Consider the following 23,222-nt stretch of genomic DNA (forward strand, 5'->3'; position numbering starts at 1 on the left):
TTAGAAAAGCCAATGCTAGCTTTTTCAACTGCCTTCTAACTTCCCTGAAAAGTTGCATATCACGGGGGCTGTTCTATGCTAATGCAGAATGCTACAGGATGTTTTTCTGTCACAGGATGTCTCGCTTGGGAGCAACCCTTGCCCTCATTTTGTCTACGTTGTTATCTAGAGACTGGACATTTGTGAGTAATACACTTGGAAGCGGTGGGTGGTGTGCACATCTTTGAAGTCTGACCAGGAGGCTGGTCCATCTACCTCTTTTGCAGCGACGTTGTTTTGGGTCGACCTCTGGAATCAGATCCAATGTCCTGGGTGGTGGTGCGAACAAAGGATCCGCTTCGGGAAAGTCATATTCCTGGTCATAATGTTGGTAAATTGACGTTGCTCTAATATCCAATAGTTCTTCCCAGCTGTATGTAATAACATTTAAGATTTTCTGGGCTAACAATGTAAGAAATAATACATAAAAAAACAAAACACTGCATAGTTTCCTAAGGACTAGAAGCGAGGCGACCATCTCCGTCGGCGCCATCTTGCTACCAACTGTGTTACAGAGGACCAATGAAAAGCATAAAAAAACTGCAAAAATGATGGTAAGAGTAGGAAGGCTTCTGGCAGAGAGAGTGTATGTGAATCTCATTGCTCCTTTCCCTGACTAACCCGTCTGCTATTTGCATTAACTTCTCAGGGCTACGTGGGACGCTACCGTCCCACCTGCGGGACACACTATTCAACAGCCAGTGAAATACCATGGCGCGAAATACAAAACATAAAACATCTCATAATTTCATTTTCTCAAACAATCAACTATTTTACACCATTTTAAAGATAAGACTCTCGTTAATCTAACGACATTGTCCGATTTCAAAAAGGCTTTACAGCGAAAGTAAAACATTAGATTATGTTAGGAGAGTACATAGACAAAAATAAATCACACAGCCATTTTCCAAGCAAGGACATGTGTCAATAAAACCCAAAACACAGCTAAATGAAGCACTAACTTTTGACGATCTTCATCAGATGACACTCCTAGGACATTATGTTACACAATACATGTATGTTTTGTTCGATAAAGTTCATATTTATATCCAAAAACAGCAGTTTACATTGGCGCGTGATGTTCAGAAAATGTATTCCCACCAAAACTTTCGGTGAATGTGCACATCAATTTACAAAAATACTCATCATAAACGTTGACAAAATACATAACAATTATTTTAAGAATTATAGATAGACTACTCCTTTATGCAACCGCTGTGTCAGATTTTAAAAAACCTTACAGAGAAAGCACATTTTTCAATATTCTGAGTACATAGCTCAGCCATCACAGCGAGCTATTCAGACACCCGCCAAGTTTGGGGCCACCTAAACTCAGAATTAGTATTAGAAATATTGTCTTACCTTTGCTGATCTTCGTCAGAATGCACTCCCAGGACTGCTACTTCGACAAGAAATGTTGTTTTTGTTCCAAATAATCCATATTTATGTTCAAATACCTCCGTTTTGTTCGTGCATTCAGAGCACTATCCAAAGGCATAACGCGCGAGTGCGGTACGGGAGACGAGAAGTCAAAATGTTTCATTACCGTAGTTAGAAGCATGTCAAACGCTGTTTAAAATCAATCTTTATGGTATTTTTAACGTAAAATTGCGATAATATTCCAACCTGACAATAGCGTATTCATTCAAGGAGGAAAAGAAGGAACAGCGTGCTCGTGTAACCGCGCATATCCAATCCCTTTGTTGCCAGGCAGTCCACTCAGAAACTGAGCTCATATTATCTGCCCAGTAACAGGAGAATGCTCAAACCACTTTCTGAAGGCTTTAGACAGCCAATGGAATCCTTAGAAAGTGCAACGTAACTCCACAGATACTGTAGTTATGAAACGGCCTAGAAAGAAGAACTACATTTCTCAGATCCTACACTTCCTGGTTGACTTTTCTCAGGTTTTTGCCTGCCATATGAGTTCTGTTATACTCACAGACACCATTCAAACAGTTTTAGAAACTTCAGAGTGTTTTCTATCCAAATATACTAATAATATGCATATTCCCGTTTCTGGGCCAGAGTAGTAACCTGTTTAAATTGGGTACGTTTTTCATCTGGCCGTGAAAATACTGCCCCCTATACCCCAACAGGTTAACCGCTCTGCATCAATAATTAAGGTTTTAATTACAGCATGAATGCATGCACACACACACACACACACACACACACACACACACACACACACACACACACACACACACACACACACACACACATGTACATATACAAGCACACGCACTCATACATACTGTACACAGAAACACACACACACACACGCACACACACTGACAAGCTATATACCTCACAAAAAAGGCACCGTACTCCTCTTCCCATTGACTTAATGCAATAGTGATATTGTGTCTGAAAATCCATCCATATAATGTCCAGATTTCTCTATTGGGGTTTGAAGTAAATTTAACACTAGAACTGCCTGGCCTTTCAGCATATACAGTGGGGGAAAAAGTATTTGATCCCCTGCTGATTTCGTAAGTTTGCCCACTTACGAAGAAATTATCAGTCTATAATTTTAATGGTAGGTTTATTTGAACAGTGAGAGACAGAATAACAACAAAAAAATCCAGAAAAAACGCATGTCAAAAATTTTAAGTATTTACATTTTAGTCATTTAGCAGACGCTCTTATCCAGAGCGAGTTACAGTAGTGAATGCATACATTTCATTTCATGCATATTTTTTTTTTGTAGTGGCCCCCCGTGGGAATCGAACCCACAACCCTGGCGTTGCACACACCATGCTGGCGTTGCAAACACCATGCTCTACCAACTGAGCCACAGGGAAGCTGACCCCTCTGCAAAACATTACTTAGTACTTGGTGGCAAAACCCTTGTTGGCAATCACAGAGGTCAGACGTTTCTTGTAGTTGGCCACCAGGTTTGCACACATCTCAGGAGGGATTTTGTCCCACTCCTCTTTGCAGATCTTCTCCAAGTCATTAAGGTTTCGAGGCTGATGTTTGGCAACTCGAACCTTCAGCTCCCTCCACAGATTTTCTATGGGACTAAGGTCTGGAGACTGGCTAGGCCACTCCAGGACCTTAATGTGCTTCTTCTTGAGCCACTCCTTTGTTGCCTTGGGTCATTGTCATGTTGGAATACCCATCCACAACCCATTTTCAATGCCCTGGCTGAGGGAAGGAGGTTCTCACCCAAGATTTGACGGTACATGGCCCCGTCCATCGTCCCTTTGATGCGGTGAAGTTGTCCTGTCCCCTTAGCAGAAAAACACCCCCAAAGCATAATGTTTCCACGTCCATGTTTGACGGTGGAGATGGTGTTCTTGGGGTCATAGGCAGCATTCCTCCTCTTCCAAACACGGCGAGTTGAGTTGATGCCAAAGAGCTCCATTTTGCTCTCATCTGACCACAACGCTTTCACCCAGTTGTCCTCTGAATCATTCAGATGTTCATTGGCAAACTTCAGACGGCCATGTATATGTATTCTTGAGCAGGGGGACCTTGCGGGCGCTGCAGGATTTCAGTCCTTCACGGCGTAGTGTGTTACCAATTGTTTTCTTGGTGACTGTCATTGACAAGATCCTCCTGTGTAGTTCTGGGCTGATTCTTCACTGTTCTTAGGATCATTTCAACCCCACGAGGTGAGATCTTGCATGGAGCCCCAGGCCGAGGGATATTGACAGTTCTTTTGTGTTTCGTCCATTTGCGAATAATCACACCAAATGTTGTCACCTTCTCACCAAGCTGCTTGGTGATGGTCTTGTAGCCCATTCCAGCCTTGTGTAGGTCTACAATCTTGTCCCTGACATCCTTGGAGAGCTCTTTGGTCTTGGCCATGGTGGAGAGTTTGGAATCTGATTGATTGATTATGTGGACAGGTGTCTTTTTTACAGGTAACAAGCTGCGGTTTGGAGCACTCCCTTTAAGAGTGTGCTCCTAATCTCAGCTCGTTACCTGTATAAAAGACACCTGGGAGCCAGCAATCTTTCTGATTGAGAAGGGGTCAAATACTTATTTCCCTCATTAAAATGCAAATCAATTTATAACATTTTTGACATACGTTTTTCTGGATATTTTTGTTGTTAGTCTGTCTCTCACTGTTCAAATAAACCTACCATTAAAATGATAGACTGATAATTTCTTTGTAAGTGGGCAAACGTACAAAATCAGCAGGGGATCAAATACTTTTTTCCCCCACTGTAAGTACCCGCTAGAGAAAGTTGCCAACTGCACTGCCCATTAGCGCAAAACTGAAAGCGCGAACCACTGCATTCAACCATGAAAAGATATCTGGAATATGGCCGAATATAAACAGTGAAGTTATTCCCACCGCAAGGCAATCAAACAAGCGAAATGTAGGTATAGCGACAAAGTGGAGTCGCAATGTGGCAGGGTCTACAGACAATTACGGACTACAAATAGAAAACCAGCCACCGACATCTTGCTTCCAGACAAACTAAACACCTTCTTTGCCCGCTTTGAGGATGTAACGGCTGTCTGTGGAAGTAGACCAAGGTGCAGCGGAGTTAGCGTTCATCTTTGAATTTTAATAAACGTAAGAACACTATACACACAAAACAAGAAAACCGACAGCCAAACAGTCCTGTCAGGTGCAAAACACTAAACAGAAACAATCCCCCACCAAACCCAAAGGAAAAACAGGCTCCTTATGTGTTACTCCCAATCAGCAACAACGAACTACAGCTGTGCCTGATTGGGAGCCACACACGGCCCAAAACAAAGAAATACAAAAACATAGAAAAATGAACATAGAATGCCCACCCAATGTAACACCCTGGCCTAACCAAAATAAAGAACAAAAACCCCTCTCTATGGCCAGGGCGTTACAGAGGATAATACAGTGCCACCGACACGGCCCGCTTCCAAGGACTGCGGGCCCCCTCTCTCCTTCTCCATGACTGACATGAGTAAGACATTTAAACGTGTTAACCCTCGTCAGGCTGCTGGCCAAGACGGCATCCCTAGCCACGTCCTCAGAGCATGCACAGACCAGCTGGCTGGTGTGTTCATGGAAATATTCAATCAATCCCTAACCCAGTCTGCTGTCCCCACATGCTTCAAGATGGCCACCATTGTTCCTGTACCCAAGAAGGAAAAGATAACTGAACTAAATGACTATCGTCCGTAGCACCCACTTCTGTCATCATGAAGCGCTTTGAGAGACGAGTCAAGGATCATATCACCTCCACCTTACCTGTCACCCTAGACCCACTTCAGTTTGCATACAGCCCCAATAGGTCCACAGATGATGCAATCACCATCACACTGCCCTATCCCATCTGGACAAGAGGAATACCTACTGTATGTAAGAATACTGTTCATTGACTACAGCTCAGCATTCAACACCATAGTACCCTCCTAGCTCATCATTAAGCTTGAGGCCCTGGGTCTCAACCCCGCCCTTCGCAATTAGGTCCTGGACTTTGACGGGCCACCCCCAGGTGGCAAAGGTAGGAAACGTCATCTCCATTTCGCTGATCCTCAACACTGGGGCACCACAAGGGTGCATGCTCAGCCCCCTCCTGTACTCCCTTTTCACCCATGACTTGACTGCATGGCCATGCAAGCCTCCAACTCATTCATCAAGTTTGCAGACGACAACAGTAGTGGGCTTGATTACCAACAACGACGAGACAGGGAGCCTACAGGGAGGAGGTGAGGGCACCTCAACAAAACAAAGGAGATGATCGTGGACTTCAGGAAACCCCAGAGGGAGCACCCCCTTATCCACATCGACTGAACAGTACTGGAGAAGGTGGATGTCACGCCCTGACCATAGAGAGCCCTTTTATTTCTCTATTTTGGTTAGGTCAGGGTGTGATTTGGGTGGGCATTCTAGATTTTGTATTTCTATGTTCTATTCTATGTTTTCTATTTCTTTTTTGTTTGGCCGAGTATGGTTCCTAATCAGAGGCAGCTGTCTATCGTTGTCTCTGATTGGGAATCATACTTAGGCAGCCCTTTTTCCCACCTTCAGGTTGTGGGATCTTGTTTTTGTATAGCTGTTAGAAGCCTGCAAGACTTTTCGTTCGTTGTGTTGTTTATTGTTTTTTTTCTGGTTCACCTTAAATAAAATTATGATGAACCCAACTCACGCTGCGCCTTGGTCTACCCATAACAACGAGCGTTACAGTGGAAAGTTTTAAGAACACATCACGGACAAACTGAAATGGTCCACCCACACAGACAGTGTGGTGAAGAAGGCTCAACACCACCTCTTCAACCTCAGGAGGCTGAAGAAATTTGACTTGTCACCTAAAACCCTCACAAACTTTTACAGATGCACAATTGAGAGCATCCTGCCAGACTGTATTACCGCCTGGTACGGCAATTGCACTGCCCACAACTGCAAGGCTCTCCAGATGGTGGTGCAGTCTGCACAACGCATCACCGGTGGCAAACTACCTGCCCTGAAGGCCACCTACAGCACCCAATGTCACAGGAAGGCCAAATAGATCATCAAGGACAACAACCACCCGAGCCACTGCCTGTTCACCCCGCTACCATCGAGAAGCCGGGGTCAGTACAGGTGCATCAAAGCCGGAACCAAGAGACAGCTTCTATCTCAAGGCCATGAGTCAGTTAAACAGCCATCACTAAGACAGAGAGGCTGCTGCCTACATACAGACTTTAGTAAATGGATCACTAATCACTTTAAATAATGCCACTTTAATAATGTTAACATATCTTGCATTATTCATCTCATATGTAAACTCAACAAAAAAAGAAACATCCTCTCACTGTCAACTGTGTTTATTTTCAACAAACTTAACATGTGTAAATATTTGTATGAACATAACAAGATTCAACAACTGAGACATAAACTGAACAAGTTCCACAGACATGTGACTAACAGAAATGGAATAATGTGTCCCTAAACAAAGGGCGGGTCAAAATCAAAAGTAACAGTCAGTTTCTGGTGTGGCCACCAGCTGCATTAAGTACTGCAGTGCATCTCCTCCTCATGGACTCCACCAGATTTGCCAGTTCTTGCTGTGAGATGTTACCACACTCTTCCACAAAGGCACCTGCAAGTTCTCAGACATTTCTGGGGGGAATGGCCCTAGCCCTCACCCTCCGATCCAACAAGTCCCAGACATGCTCAATGGGATTGAGATCCGAGCACTTGGCTGGCCATGGCAGAACACTGACATTCCTGTCTCGCAGGAAATCACGCACAGGACGAGCAGGTGGCATTGTCATGCTGGAGGGTCATGTCAGGGTGAGCCTGCAGGAAGGGTATCACATGAGGGAGGATGGCAGCATTGTATGTGCAAAGTTTTAGACTGATGAAATGAACCATTGCATTTCTGTTCAAAATATTCTATCAAGACTGCCCAAATGTGCCAAATTTGTTTATTAATAACTTTTCATGTTCAAAATTGTGCACTCTTCTCAAACAATAGCATGGTATTATTTCACTGTAATAGCAACTGTAAATTGGACAGTGCAGTTAGATTAACAAGAATTTAAGCTTTCTGCCAATATCAGATATGTCTATGTCCTGGGAAATGTTTTTGTTACTTACAACCTCATGCTAATCGCATTAGCCTACGTTAGCTCAAATGTCCCGTGGAAGGGACACCGACCCCGAATACGTTTTTAACCTCTCTCCCTCTACTATAGCCGCCTTTGGTGATTGGACTGAGATGGATGGAAACACAGACAGCTTGCTGCTACCACATTTTACAACGTGTGATTCATTCACTATTATATCATCATTTAAAAAAAGTGAATGATCTATGTTTCATATTCTTGTTTGTGCTAAGGTTCATATGAATAGTACTGATGAATGTATTACAATTATGTTGGTGAGGTTGACTTGAGTGAAATATTGTTACGTTTTTTTATGCTTTGGTATTGTAATATTTTCTGAAATTGGTCTCATCACCTGTTGCTTCCATTTCAATAGCAAAGTTGTTTATGAATTACAAAATTGTCAGAAAGTGAGGATAAATCAGGCTAAAATGCGCAACGACATTGGACACTTTTGATGTATCTAATACCAATGATTAAGGTAAGACATAGCTATAACTTACTACTTCTGTTTGATGAAATTGTCATGCCATTATGCTATTGTAAGTCGCTCTGGATAAGAGCGTCTGCTAAATGACTTAAATGTAAATGTATGTAATTTGAGCATTGGTTTGATGAGACAATGTAGGTAACTAGCTAGCTATGGTGGAGAGGTTGATTTGAAGCAACAAACGTATATAGCCGATCTGAGCTCATGCCTGCATGTTAGATGGTTCATAGATAACCTTGAATTCAATTCTGAATATGGCTGAGATAATTGAAACAAGATAAGTATTCTGAGGGTAAATGTTGTCACAATGAGTTAGCTAGCTAGCCAGCTAGCCAACTTGTGCCACAGCTGGGCTGCTTGGACAATACGTGAACCCGGGAGCCTGGCTGGCAAGCTCACAACTAACGTTACAATGTCAACTAACGAAACAGATACAATTTCAATAAGTACATTTTGAATATGGCTTAGATATGGCTGAGAACAAAAATATATTGAGCGTCAATGTTGTTGGGATATAACGTTAGCTTGCTAGCTAAAAACCTGTGTAGCTGGCTGCTAAGATACGAGAGAGCAGCTAGGTTTTAGTTTTGCGTCACAGCTCAATACATAGAACAAATAGATTGCCAATAAGGACATGCTGCATTTCTCACTTTGAATGAGACTGCATGATCTGTAATCATTCCGTATTCATCCAGAATGAATCATGAATAATGATGAGTGAGAAAGTTACTGAGGGTCAAGTATCAAACCCCCAAGACATGCTAACATCCCATGTTGGTAATGGTGAGTGCTTGTCTTGGGGATATGATTTTTGACCTTCTGTAACTTTCTCACTCATTATTCAGGATTCATTCAGGATTATCCATAATCATGTTAGCATTCACATTAATGTAGATGTATTTAGAAATATATTGTATTCTTACTCACAAAAAAATTACTCCAAAATGACACTATCAACTATTTACCATTTATTTCTGTTGGGCACAAACTAATCAGAAAACAACCAAAACAAACTGCAAAATGCATCCAACAAGTTTGTAAAGTCACAAGCTTGATGTAATCATTGCGTGCTAGGAATATGGGACCAAATATTAAACTTTTTACTTTATTTCTAAAAATAATTTGTACCCCTGCCTTTTTTTAAATATATTTTTTGGGTATTTCTTGTTAAACAAAATCTCTTAATCTGAACACATCTATTAGTATAAAATAATATAATTTCCCTTTTTTTGCATACAATATAGCTCAGTGTTTGAATTTTTTATTTTATACTGTCGTTATTGCTCGCCTTTATCAAGGGTGTCAATCATTTCACACCCACTGTATTTTAGAAGGGGTTGGAATACAAAAGAGATTCATACTTCATATTCCAGCGGAAGATGAGTCTCTGATCTACTTCTGCTCAAAGGAATACATGCACAGTCATACAGTATATCACTCCTCTCTGTTACCAACCTGCACCTCACATTACCATGGTCTTCTAACCATCCCCTGATCCTAGCCTGTACTGTCACATCTCACCTCAGCTTTCTACAAGTGGAACCTAAAATACAGTACATGGGCCCCCCATAAGATTTGAAATAACATTCATGTGATTACCCCCATAAGATGCGTACACCCAAGAGTCAATGTGTCATTAATTTCAGTCCCTCTCCACTCCATTGTGGTGCATTATAGTAGCAGTGGCATCCTCAAGGCTCAAGCACACCTGATTCAAAAGCTCAACTAGTCATCAAGCCTTTGCTGTTGGGGGTACATGAGGAGCATAGAAACCCTGTGTCTTACTTCCAGAGCAGCAGCCCTCTTCAGTAAAAGCTGTTCTATGTTCCTGGCTGCCCTAGCCACTAGTTCCTCTGCATCGTTCGACTCTACTGTGTACAGGTTCTGGTTGTCCAGGAAGATCTAGAGAGTGAGCATACACACTGGTTACACACACTGTCATAGTGTCCCTTGATAGACATCCATGTTTTATGTTATATAGTGATTACTATGCATTATAACATGTTATGAAGGTTTAGGTCACCTGTGAGAGGCTCTTCCCGGCACTGGCGGTGTCTGCCAGTGTCACCAGCTCTAGCTGTATCTGATCCACCCATTCCTTTATCCTATAGGACAAGAGAGAGGCACAAACAACCAATCAGATCACAAAAACAGACATCAAACATCCCATACCGGTAGTTCGATTAAATAAATCCCTCCTCACCTAAATTAGCCAGCATTTATGTTACTAGTAGCTGCCTATCATCAGCCAACATCCCTGTCAATCAGATGGTTTCAAAGCCAATATAACCACATCAGACGACTCTCACAAAAATGGAACATGGCATCACCTGTCCAGTCAAATCACTCAACAATCACTCTATTACAATGTCACACAATAAGATCACTGGCCTAGCCGTCAACACTGCCAGAGCCAATCAGATCATACTCTCAGGGGTCAAAGGAAAAGTCAAACAATCAAATACTTATTACTAGGTTCACACACAATGTCAACAGGTAGCTGTCTCAAGCTGGGTCAGACCAATGAGATTCAGTGATGTGTGTGGACAGGCCTCCGCAGAAATCTACCTCTGTGTGTGTGTGTGTGTGACCTTGTTAGAGCAACCACAACCAAATGGGTCCACTCCATATCCAAGTGCAGTGGAGCCAAAACTTCACTCTGAGCTCTTGATAATATCACTACTGACATACAGCACCTTTGTCTGTCTCTTTCTCTCCATCTCTCCCAGCCTCTCTCCCTCCCCTTCTCTATATCTCTCTCGCTCTATTTTTCTTTCTCTCTCTATTTCACCAGGATCACATTGATGCCATACCTCCTGACATCCTGGGCTGAGCCACTGTGGTGTTGCTTAGAGTAACAAAGAGCTCAGATGAAAACATCAGGGTCTGCCTAAGAACATTTTTATTCTGTAACCTTTAGAAACATTGTGAAACATTACACACACACACACACACACACACACACAGAGAGCGAGAGACAGGAAGAGAGAATATTGCATGCAGTTGGCTGGGGGTTGGAGTGGGATGTAGATGATATCATTGTCATTCATTGTCACGCACAGACCACGCCACACACACACACACACACACACACACACACACACACACACACACACACACACACACACACACACACACACACACATCCGTGTGTCATTTGCAGCTATTTACACAGTCACTGAGAGTAATAAGTGTAAAGCTGGTTACTTGAATGTGTCCAGACGATTGTGACTGGGGAGAGGGAATGAGAGGGGAGGAGGGGTGAGAGCTGGTGAGGTATACGGAATAATTGTGTCCCTTATCTGTTTCTCCTTTCCTCCCCTCCCCTCTCCTCTCCTCTCTATAGTGCCTGAGATCTAAAGCCCTGAGATCTGAGCAGACAGTGTGTGTGTTTGTGTGCACGTGTGCCTTCATCCATGCATAGATAAATATATATATATATATTCCCTACTAGACGGCACTAAACAGACATGGTCTTCCTTTTTCTATCTCCTAGCCAACTTTGCAGTATTTATTTATATTTTTTTGTGTTTTTTCTTACATTATTTGCTCAGCATTTTCTTACATTATTATATATATATTATATATATCAGTGGTCACTCAGACATTATAGCTGGAATTTGACTTCCCTGTCCTGGATCCTTTGTATGAACTTTGGTGCATCCCCGGGGCTGCACCAAAACACTGATGCCAGATGAGAGGTGGAATGAGTGAGACCCTAGACTCAGACGTTCAGTCCCTGGACAATAAAGTAGACAAGCTCAGGGTGAGAATCTCCTTCCAGAGAGACATCAGAGACTGTAACATACTCTGTTTTACTGAATCATGGCTCTCTTTCCGGGTATATTGTTCCTGTGCATTGTCAGCAGTTTCTTCGACCAGGAAGAAGGAACGCTCAGGGAAGTAGAAAGACGGAGGGGTTTGTTTCATGACTAACAACTCACGGTGTGATTGGTACAGGTACTCAATTCCTTTTGTTCTCCCGATCTGGAATACCTCACCATCAAATGAAGACCGCATGACCTTGCGAGAATAATGTATTCGGTCACAGTCATTGCCGTGTATATTCACCCCCAAGCCGACACCGCGACAGCTTTCAAGGAACTACACTGGACTTTGTGCAAACTGAAAACCCCATATCCTGAAGTCGCATTTACTGTAACGGTGGACTTTAATAAAAGGAAATCTGAGGAAAGCACTACCGAAATAATATCAACTCGCAACACGGACCATAGATCATTGCTAATATCCCTTCCGGGATGGCTACAAGGCCCTCCCCCACCCTCCCTTCGGCAAATCAGATCATGCCTCCATTCTGCTTCTCCCCACCTATAGGCAGAAACTTAAACAGGAAGCTCCCCTGGTAAGGACAGTTTAACTTTGGTCTGACTAATCGGAATCTATGCTTCAAGATTGTTTGATACCTCGGCCTAGAAATGTGCCGGGTCAACTCTGAGAATAGTATTGACGTATACGGTGACTGGGTTCATCAGGAATTGCATAGAGGACGTTGTTCCCACTGTGACAATTAGAATTGATCCAAACCAAAAACCACTGACAGGTGGCAGCATTCGTGCAAAACTGAAAGCGCAAAACACAACATTTAGCCATGGCAAGGTGATTGGGAACATCGACGCATACAAACAGACCAGCTACGACCTCGTAAGACAATTAAAGAGGCAAAACGACAGTACAGGGACAAAATGGAGTTGCGACTCAACGACTCAGACACTAGACGTATGTGGCAGGGACTCCAGACAATCATGGATTATAAAGGGAAAGCCAGCCACGTCACAGACACCGACACCTCACTCCCTGATGAGCTAAACACCTTCACCCACTTCGAGAATTTGTATACAGCCCCATCAATTTGAATACAGCCCCAACAGACCCACGGACGACGCAATTGCCATTGCACTGCACACTGCCCTATCTCACCTAGACAAAATAAATACGTAAGAATGCTGTTTGTCAACCACAGCTCAGCTTCAACACCGTAGACCCTCCAAGCTCATCACTAAGCTCAGGGCCCTGGATCTGTACCCCTTCCTGTGCAGCTGTGTCCTGGACTTCCTGACAGGATGACCCCAAGTGGTGAAGGTAGGCAACAACACCTCTGCCACATTGATCTTCAACACAGAGGCCCCACAGGGGTGCGTGCTCAGCCCCCTCCTGTACTCCCTGTTAACCCATGACTGCGTGGCCATGCACATCTCCAACTCACAACACTGGTAGGCCTGATTACCAACAAAGATGAGCCTATAGGGAGGAGGTAAGAGCCCTGGCAGAGTGGTGCCAGCAAAATAACCTCACCCTCAACGTTAACCAAATGAAAGAGCTAATCGTGGACTACCGGATACAACAGAGAAAACACGTCCCATCCACATCGACGGGGCCGCAGTGGAGAGGGTCAAAAGCTTCAAGTTCCTCGTTGTGGACATCAAAGACAACCTGAAATAGGCTGAAGAAATTTGGCTTGGCCCTTAAGACCCACAAACTTCTCCAGATGCACCATTGAGAGCATCCTGTTGGGCTGTATCATCGCCTGGAATGGCAATTGCAACGTCCGCAACACCAGGGCTCTCCAGAAGGTGTTGCGGTCAGCCCAACGCATAACTGGGGGCGCACTGTCAGCCCTCAAGGATATCTACACTACCCGGTGTCACAGGAAGGCCAAGAAGATCATCAAGGATCTCATCCACCCAAGCCATGGCCTGTTCACCCCGCTACCATCTAGAAGGCGGAGACAGTACATGTGAATTAAAGCGTGGACCGAAAGACAGAGAAACAGCTTCTATCTCCAGGCCATCAGACTTTTAAACAGTCATCACTAGCCAGCCTCCGCCCAGTACTCTGCCCTGCACCTTAGTCACTGTTCTAGCCGGCAACCACCCTGCTTGGCACATATCTCCACTCAGACCACATTCAAACTCCTCCAATATGTCAGTGATGTGGCCAAAAACCTCAACATTTAAACACATAAAAAAGTGATACTTTGTAAACTCATTATGCATTTGTTTTAAAGCACATTGTTGATCATCTCCAAAGCATCTACAAATCGACCTTTTGATTTACAAGTGGATATCTGTCAAACTGACCAATCCAGACGCACCTCTTCTCCATTCATGTTTAATCAGCAAGTTTGTCTGAGTTGGCAGGGATGCTCTGCTCTGCTTATAGAGATAGAACTACTGTGGCTTTTAAAGTCTTGGTCAGAGAGCGCGAGAACGAGATGGAGTGTAATGAGTATCTCAGCGGAATGCTGATGGATCCAAGATGGCGTAGCAGTGCAGACGTGGTTTGTCATCCTGTTTACTTTTTGTATTTTTTGGCATTTTAGTATATATTTCAATTTTTAAATTAAATATACCTTCCAGTAACCTGCCTCACTCAATGTGACACGGATCCAGAATTTATTTTAGACCTTATAGCCAAAACTTGTATCAGAGGCTAGCCAGCTACTTAGCTACTAGCTATTTAGTCATTGTTAGCCACTGCTAGCGACCTTTACCCTGCTCAGGCACCAGACGTTTTTTAGCCTGGATAATCCCTGCCAGCCTCGGACTGTTTTTCTCCACTACAACGGTGGATTCCTGCCGTAAACCCTGGACCATTGATCACCACAGCTACCTAGCTGCCACTGAGTGACCCAGCCCCGAAGCTAGCCCTGAGCCAGGCGCATCTCCCGGCTAGCAAATGTAATTACCACAATTACAATACCTCTTTCGCCATCTGGCCCGGTCCCTTCGTCGACACGGCGCCCCACCGTACCACCACGACTGGTCCGCAGACGGAATTCCATCAGCTGTGCCTTCAACCGGCCTTTGCCGGACATCGGCGCAGACACTCCTACTTAACCCGGACTGCTAACTTTAAATGCCGTGTCTCCCGCATGCTTGCGTAGCAACAACCACCCCGCGGCTTCCCTGTTCCATCTATTCCTGTACAATGGACCCTATGATCACTTGGCTACATAGCTGATAACAGCTGGACTGTTCATTTATCATGTTACTCCACTTTGTTTACCTTTGTTTATCTGTCGGCCCTAGCCCCGAACTCAGGCCCTGTGTGTAGTTAACCGACCCTCTCTGCCCATTCATCGCCATTTTACCTGTTGTTGTTGTTGTCTTAGCTGATTAGCAGTTGTTGTCTTACCTGTTGTTGTCTTAGCTAGCTCTCCAAATCAACACCTGTGATTGCTTTATGCCTCACTTTATGTCTCTCTCAATTGTCAATATGCCTTGTATACTGTTGTTTAGGATAGTTATCATTGTTTTAGTTTACTGCAGACCCCCTAGTCCTACAGTACATGCCTTAGATACCTCCTTCATACCACCTCCCACACATGCGGTGACCTGACACAGTATAACCTGTGTGTCCAGAGATGCAACTTCTCTTATCACTCAGTGCCTGGGCTTACCTCCACTGTACCCGCACCCCACCATACCCCTGTCTGCACATTATGCCCTGAATTTATTCTACCACGCCCAGAAATCTGCTCCTTTTTTTCTCTGTCCCCAACGCACTAGACGACCAGTTTTGCTAGCCTTTAGCCGTACCCTCATCCTACTCCTCCTCTGTTCCTCGGGTAACCCAGGCCCTGCGTGTCCCCAGGCACTCTCATTTGTGGACTTCTGTAATCGAAAAAGCCTTGGTTTCATGCATGTTAACATCAGAAGCCTCCTCCCTAAGTTTGTTTTAATCACTGCTTTAGCACACTCCGTCAACCCTAAATCCGTGAAAATGGGGACCCTCATAGATATTATGCTGACCAACTTGCCCTCCAAATACACTTCTGCTGTTTTCAATCAGGATCTCAGTGATCACTGCCTCATTGCGTGCATCCGCTATGGGTCACTGTCAAATGCTCCCTAAAACACATCTGCGAGCAGGCCTTTCCAATCGACATGGCCCGGGTATCCTGGAAGGATATTGACCTCATCCCGTTAGTCGAGAATGCCTGGTCGTTCAGTAAAAGTAATTTCCTCACCATTTTAAAAAAGCATGCCCCTTTCAAAAAATGTAGAACTAAGAACAGATATAGCCTTTGGTTCACTCCAGACATGACTTCCCTTGACCAGTACAAAAACATCCTGTGGCGGACTGCAATAGCATCGAACAGTCCCCGCGACATGCAACTGTTCAGGGAAGTCAGGAACCAATACACACAGTCAGTCAGGAAAGCAAAGGCTAGATTTTTCAAACAGAAATTTGAATCCTGTAGCTCTAACTCCAAAAAGTTTTGGGACACTCTAAAGTCCATGGAGAACAAGAGCACCTCCTTCCAGCTGCCCACTGCACTGAGGCTAGGCAACACGGTCACCACCGATAAATCTATGATAATCGAAAATGTCAATAAGCATTTCTCTACGGCTGGCCATGCTTTCCTCCTGGCTACCCCAACCCCGGCCAACAGCTCCGCACCCCCCGCAGCTACTTGCCTGAGCCTACCCAGCTTCTCCTTCACCCAAATCCAGATAGCAGATGTTCTGAAAGAGCTGCAAAACCTGGACCCGTGCAAATCTAGCTGGGCTAGACAATCTGGACCCTCTCTTTCTAAAATTATCCGCCGCCATTGTTGCAACCCCTATTACCAGTCTGTTCAACCTCTCTTTCGTATCGTCCGAGATCCCTAAAGATTGGAAAGCTGCCGCGGTCATCCCCCTCTTCAAAGGGGGTGACACTCTAGACCCAAACTGTTATAGACCTATATCCATCCTGCCCTGCCTTTCTAAAGTATTTGAAAGCCAAGTTAATAAACAGATCACTGACTATTTCAAATCCTACCGTACCTTCTCCGCTGTGCAGTCCGGTTTCCGAGCTGGTCATGGGTGCACCTCAGCTACGCTCAAGGTACTAAACGATATCATAACTGCCATCGATAAAAGACAGTCAATCACCGTATTCTTATCAGCAGACTCAATAGCCTTGGTTCCTCAAATGACTGCCTCGCCTGGTTCACCAACTACTTCGCAGACAGAGTTCAGTGTGTCAAATCGGAGGGCCTGTTGTCCGGACCTCTGGCAGTCTCTATGGGGGTACCACAGGGTTGAATTCTCTGGCCGACTCTTTTCTCTGTATATATCAATGGTCGCTCTTGCTGCGGGTGATTCCCTGATCCACCTCTACGCAGACGACACCATTCTGTATACATCTGGCCCTTCTTTGGACATGGTGTTTACTAACCTCCAAACGAGCTTCAATGTCATACAACACTCCTTCCGTGGCCTCCAACTGCTTTTAAACGCTAGCAAAACCAAATGCATACTTTTCAACCATTCGCTGCCCGCACCCGCCTGCCCGACTAGCATCACTACTCTGGACGGTTCTGACCTAGAATATGTGGACAACTACAAATACCTAGGTGTCTGGCTAGACTGTAAACTCTCCTTCGACTCATATCAAACATCTGCAATCCAAAATCAAATCTAGAATCGGCTTTCTATTTCGCAACAAAGCCTCCTTCACTCACGCCGCCAAACTTACCCTAGTAAAACTGACCATCCTACCGATCCTCGACTTCGGTGATGTCATCTACAAAATAGCTTCCAATACTCTACTCAGCAAATTGGATGTAGTCTATCACAGTGCCATCTGTTTTGTTACCAAAGCGCTTTATACCACCCTCCACTGCGACCTGTATGCTCTAGTCGGCTGGCCCTTGCTACATATTTGTCACCAGACCCACTGGCTCCAGGTCATCTATAAGTCTATGCTAGGTAAAGCTCCGCCTTATCTCATCTCACTGGTCACGATAACAACTCCTAACCCGTAGCACGCGCTCCAGCAGGTATATCTCACTGGTCATCCCCAAAGCCAACACCTCCTTTGGACGCCTTTCCTTCCAGTTTTCTGCTGCCAGTGACTGGAACAAATTGCACATTTTCTTTTTAAATAAAATAAAAAACAATTCGCTATAACTTACACTAACTTTAACATCAGCTATCTGAGCAGCTAACCGATTGCTGCAGCTGTACATAATCCATCTGTAAATTGCCCACCCAATCTACCTACCTCATCCCCATATTGTTTTTATTTACTTTGCTGCTCTTTTGCACACCAGTATCACTACTTACACACCATCATCTGCTCATCATCATCTTCTCATCTATCACTCCAGTGTTAATCTGCTAAATTGTAATTACTTTGCTACTATGGCCAGTTTATTGCCTTACCTCCTCATGCCATTTGCACACACTGTATATAGACCAATTTTTTTTTCTATTGTGTTATTGACTGTACGCTTGTTTATTCCATGTGTAACTCTGTGTTGTTGTTTCTGTCGCACTGCTTTGCTTTATCTTGGCCAGGTCGCAGTTGTAAATGAGAACTTGTTCTCAACTAGCTTACCTGGTTAAATAAAGGTGAAATATATATTTTTTAAATGCTGTGTTGAACTATGGACTAATTACACATCCCTATAGAGGCAGACACAGTCTAACACACACACACTCACACTCTTGTGTGACGATGCTTTTATACAACAGATAGGGCTTCAATACAGTGGGGACAGTTCAACAATTTAAGAAACACAACCTCTAGATACAACTATACCAATTTTGTCACCTAATCAAAAGGCAAAGGCAAAACAGACAGATTGCAGTTTAATGTTTGGGACTTCCATTTACCCAACCTGCCACAGATACTTCTCCCTGTGTCGCATCCTATTACATCCCCAGAGTAATCACTGGTCCCTAGAGTAGGGGGTGAAACTAACTGATCACACACAATAATATCTGGCTGTTACCTTCAATTATCAGCTCTTTAACCCTGGAAGATCATTGCGGAACAGAGCATCACCCTCTTCTTCCTAATTTCCCAAAGCTACACTTGGTGTGGTAAGAGTCTAGACCAGGCCATATAATCTGGTATTGCACAGTAATAAACCATATTTGATCTCTGAAATAAACCCATGAAACATATTCTGTGTTTCACAGTATGAACTTGTAGGATTGGTAGTCACAGAATAGCATTAGTCTACAGTATAATAGCATCATTTAATATATTCTACAGTCAGCATTAGTTTAGCGCTGACTAGTTTTTTCAACAAGTTGACACGACATGCATTGGCATGCGCACGTCTTCATTGATCACATAGCTGACCCTAATGAAGGCGACCAGCACGTGGGAATCTGCTAGTAAAAAGTAAGACATGTTCATTAACATTTGCACTTACATAAACAGGCTATACACTGTTAAACCATGAAAGATGTGACATGTTTTAGGGATGGGCATGAGTAATCAAATACTCCAGTACTCAAACCGCCGCCAAAACTCAATCTTTAACCAGAGAACAATTATTTTTCAAATACTGTAAAACTTATTTGGTCGAAGTTGTTTCTTGCTTTGACTCTAGCGTTCCATTTGTGTGCATTTGCAGGACACAACAAAAAAAAGAAACCAAACCAAGTATCACACAGTTTTGCTCCCTAAATTCCTTTCCCCTCTGTGTCTCACTCATTCAAATGTGTTCTGACTGCTACACAGGCATAATGTGTGTGCCTACAGAAATAAATGCCTATAAAAATGTATCTAAAGCGATACACAACACACCCTGATCTGTTTCACCTGTGCTTGTCTCCACCCCCCGTCAGGTGTCGCCATCTTACCCATTGTCCCCAGTGTATTTATACCCGTGTTCTCTGTCTGCTGCCAGTTCGTTTTGTTTGTCAAGCCTACCAGCGGTTTTCCCCTTGCTCCTGTCTGTTTCAAGTTTTCCCGGTTTTGACCATTCTGCCTGCCCTGAGCATGCCTGCCATTCTGTACCTTGTCACCCCACACTGGAGTATTGCCTCTGCCTGCCCTGACCCTGAGACTGCCTGCTGTTCTGTACCTTTTGGACTCTGATCTGGATTACTGACCTCTGCCTGCCCTTGACCTGTCGTTTTCCCTTCCCGTTCTAGTAATACACTTTTGTTACTTCGACACTGTCTGCATCTGGGTCTTCCCTAAAACCTGATAGCCACCTTCCTTGCCAAATGACAACAGCTTTATAACAAATTCTAAATGGACTGGTTTACTTAAGTAGGAAAATAAATGTGTGTTCCAACAATGAGCTGCAGTTTTGGAAAAATTGCGTAATTTCTTGCTTAGGCTACTTTGCGGTTGTAACTAGTTACCACAGCCACAAAGTCTAAATTGTCTATGTCTTAAAAATTCATGATTTTAAAATGTGCTTTTTGTTTTAAATTAAGGTTAGGCATACGGTTTTCAGTCTGGTTAAGTTTAGGGTTAAGGGTTAGGTTTAAAATCAGATTTTAAGATGCGAAATTGTAGAAATGTATGACTTTTAATACTTTCTGGCTGTGGTAACTAACGTCAGTAGGAGAATAATGAAATCCCTACAGGTGTAGATAAAAAAATACCCACGTGAGAGTGGCAACACTGCTCAGTGTTATTGGAAGAGAGTGCCATATGCTTCAGCGTCACCTAGATCTGGGGGAAGGGAATACTAACAATTGAAAGAATATCCTTGACGTTTTACAAAGACATTTGAACCCACCATAATATGATTTCTGAAAGATTCATTTTTAACACGAGAACAAACTCAAGCAGAGACGTCTGGTCAATATGTTGTGAGGTTGCGTCAATTGTCGGATTCATGTGATTTCGGGTTAATAAGAGACGAAATGATCAGAGACAGACTTGTCATTGGCTGTAAAGATAACAGAGTAACACGAAACCCAAACCGGCTGCGCGTGTACGCCATCGTGCGCTATCGTGCATAAATGTATTTTGTCCCCCTACACCAAACATATCAAAAACTCTGAACCAATGACATTAATTTGGGGACAGGTCGAAAAGCATTAAACATGTATGGCAATTTAGCTAGTTAGCTTGCACTTGCTAGCAAATGTGTCCTATTTATCTAGCTTGCTGTTGCTAGCTAATTTGTCCTGGGATATAAACATTGAGTTGTTATTTTACCTGAAATGCACAAGGTCCTCTACTCCGACAATTAATCCACACATAAAACGGCCAACCGAATCGTTTCTAGTCATCTCTCCTCTTTTCAGGCTTTTTCATCTTTGAACTTATATGGTGATTGGCATCTACACTTTCACAGTATTACCACAACGACCGGCAAAACATTTCGTCTTTCAATCACCCACGTGGGTATAACCAATGAGGAGATGGCACGTGGGTACCTGCTTCTATAAAACCAATGAGGAGATGGGAGAGGCAGGACTTGCAGCGTGATCTGTGTCAGAAATAGAACTGACTTCTATTTTAGCCCTTGGCAACGCAGATGCTTGTTGGCGCACGTGAGCAGTGTGGGTGCAATAATTGAATAACGACGTGTCTGGTCTGGTCAGCATGTAAGAGCAAGTATGCTACGCGAACCACAACTTACGCTGAATGAATAAAGCAACTTACGCTGAATAACCTATTTTGGTTAGGTCAGGGTGTGATTTGTGTGGGCATTCTAGATTTTGTATTTCTATGTTCTATTCTACGTTTTCTATTTCTTTGTGTTTGGCCGAGTATGGTTCCTAATCAGATGCAGCTGTCTATCGTTGTCTCTGATTGGAATCATACTTAGGCAGCCCTTTTTCCCACCTTCAGGTTGTGGGATCTTGTTTTTGTATAGCTGTTAGAAGCCTGCAAGACTTTTCATTCGTTGCGTTGTTTATTGTTTTCTTCTGGTTCACCTTAAATAAAATTATGATGAACCCAACTCACGCTGCGCCTTGGTCTACCCATAACGATTGTTACAGCCATAGATATATGCAGAGCAAGTGAACAGATGCAGAGGCAATTAAAAAATATGAAAACTGTCCCTGAACAGACAGAATCTGTCAATTATGCCACTCAAAACAAATACAGAGGCCATGTCGATAGAAAATGGAAACATAATTCATTGGACAGTGATCTAAGGCGGAAAAATACTAAAGAAGGGTGCATGTACTGTGGGTCAACACACGCAAAAGCGAAATGCCCAGCATATGAATAACCTATTTTGGTTAGGTCAGGGTGTGATTTGTGTGGGCATTCTAGATTTTGTATTTCTATGTTCTATTCTACGTTTTCTATTTCTTTGTGTTTGGCCGAGTATGGTTCCTAATCAGATGCAGCTGTCTATCGTTGTCTCTGATTGGAATCATACTTAGGCAGCCCTTTTTCCCACCTTCAGGTTGTGGGATCTTGTTTTTGTATAGCTGTTAGAAGCCTGCAAGACTTTTCATTCGTTGCGTTGTTTATTGTTTTCTTCTGGTTCACCTTAAATAAAATTATGATGAACCCAACTCACGCTGCGCCTTGGTCTACCCATAACGATTGTTACAGCCATAGATATATGCAGAGCAAGTGAACAGATGCAGAGGCAATTAAAAAATATGAAAACTGTCCCTGAACAGACAGAATCTGTCAATTATGCCACTCAAAACAAATACAGAGGCCATGTCGATAGAAAATGGAAACATAATTCATTGGACAGTGATCTAAGGCGGAAAAATACTAAAGAAGGGTGCATGTACTGTGGGTCAACACACGCAAAAGCGAAATGCCCAGCATATGGGGTTATATGCAAATTGTGGGGAAATAGCCATTTTGCTGAACTGTGCAGACAAAGTAAGCCTGTCAATCTGCCAGAACAGGATACATGCAGTGATCATAATGATGATGAAGAAGCAGACATGCTATACATGACAGAGGTTAATTCTGTTCAAAGTAGCAAAGATAAATGGTTTACAAACTTAAAGCTTATCCTACTGACATGTGATAACTGTGATTATGATCCAAGCAGCACTATCAAATGCCAGTTAGACAGTGTCTCAACTGTCAATATGCTCAGCTACAGAGACACTATGCAAGTAATGCAGGATGGAGATGTAAAGCCTCAACCAAGCAAGGCAAGGCTAAGGCTGTACGATGGCTCGGTTATTACACCAGTAGGGGAGTGTGAACTACAAGCCAATCATGATGGGGAAACATATGTGCTAAAGTTCCAAGTGGTGAAAACTTTGCAAAAGCCTCTCCTTTCAGCAGAAATGTGTGAAAAGCTAAAGTTGCTACAGCTCAACTGTCACATCTGTCTGAAGGATCAGACCAAAATGCAGCGTGTTCGTAGTTCCACATATTTATTTTTTCCGTGAAACTAAATGCAATACACTAAATACTTGAAACACAAAAAACAACAAACCGTGACGCAGAG

General features: G+C 43.4%; 1 protein-coding gene across 1 annotated transcript in view; it reads right to left on the reverse strand.

The window, feature by feature from the left end:
- The window catches only part of LOC106573448 (voltage-dependent calcium channel subunit alpha-2/delta-1), a 160,603-nt gene that overhangs the window by 126,971 nt on the left and 10,410 nt on the right, over positions 1 to 23,222 (reverse strand). The window contains exons 2-3 of the mRNA XM_082962632.1: positions 10,092 to 10,173; positions 9,854 to 9,970 (exon numbers count right to left, since the gene is read on the reverse strand). Of these exons, the coding sequence (XP_082818758.1) occupies positions 9,854 to 9,970; positions 10,092 to 10,173 (199 nt within the window). The remainder of the gene's footprint in view (positions 1 to 9,853; positions 9,971 to 10,091; positions 10,174 to 23,222) is intronic.

The sequence above is a fragment of the Salmo salar genome, chromosome 16 (assembly GCF_965601325.2).
Source record: "Salmo salar chromosome 16, fSalSal1, whole genome shotgun sequence".
NCBI lineage: Eukaryota > Metazoa > Chordata > Actinopteri > Salmoniformes > Salmonidae > Salmo > Salmo salar.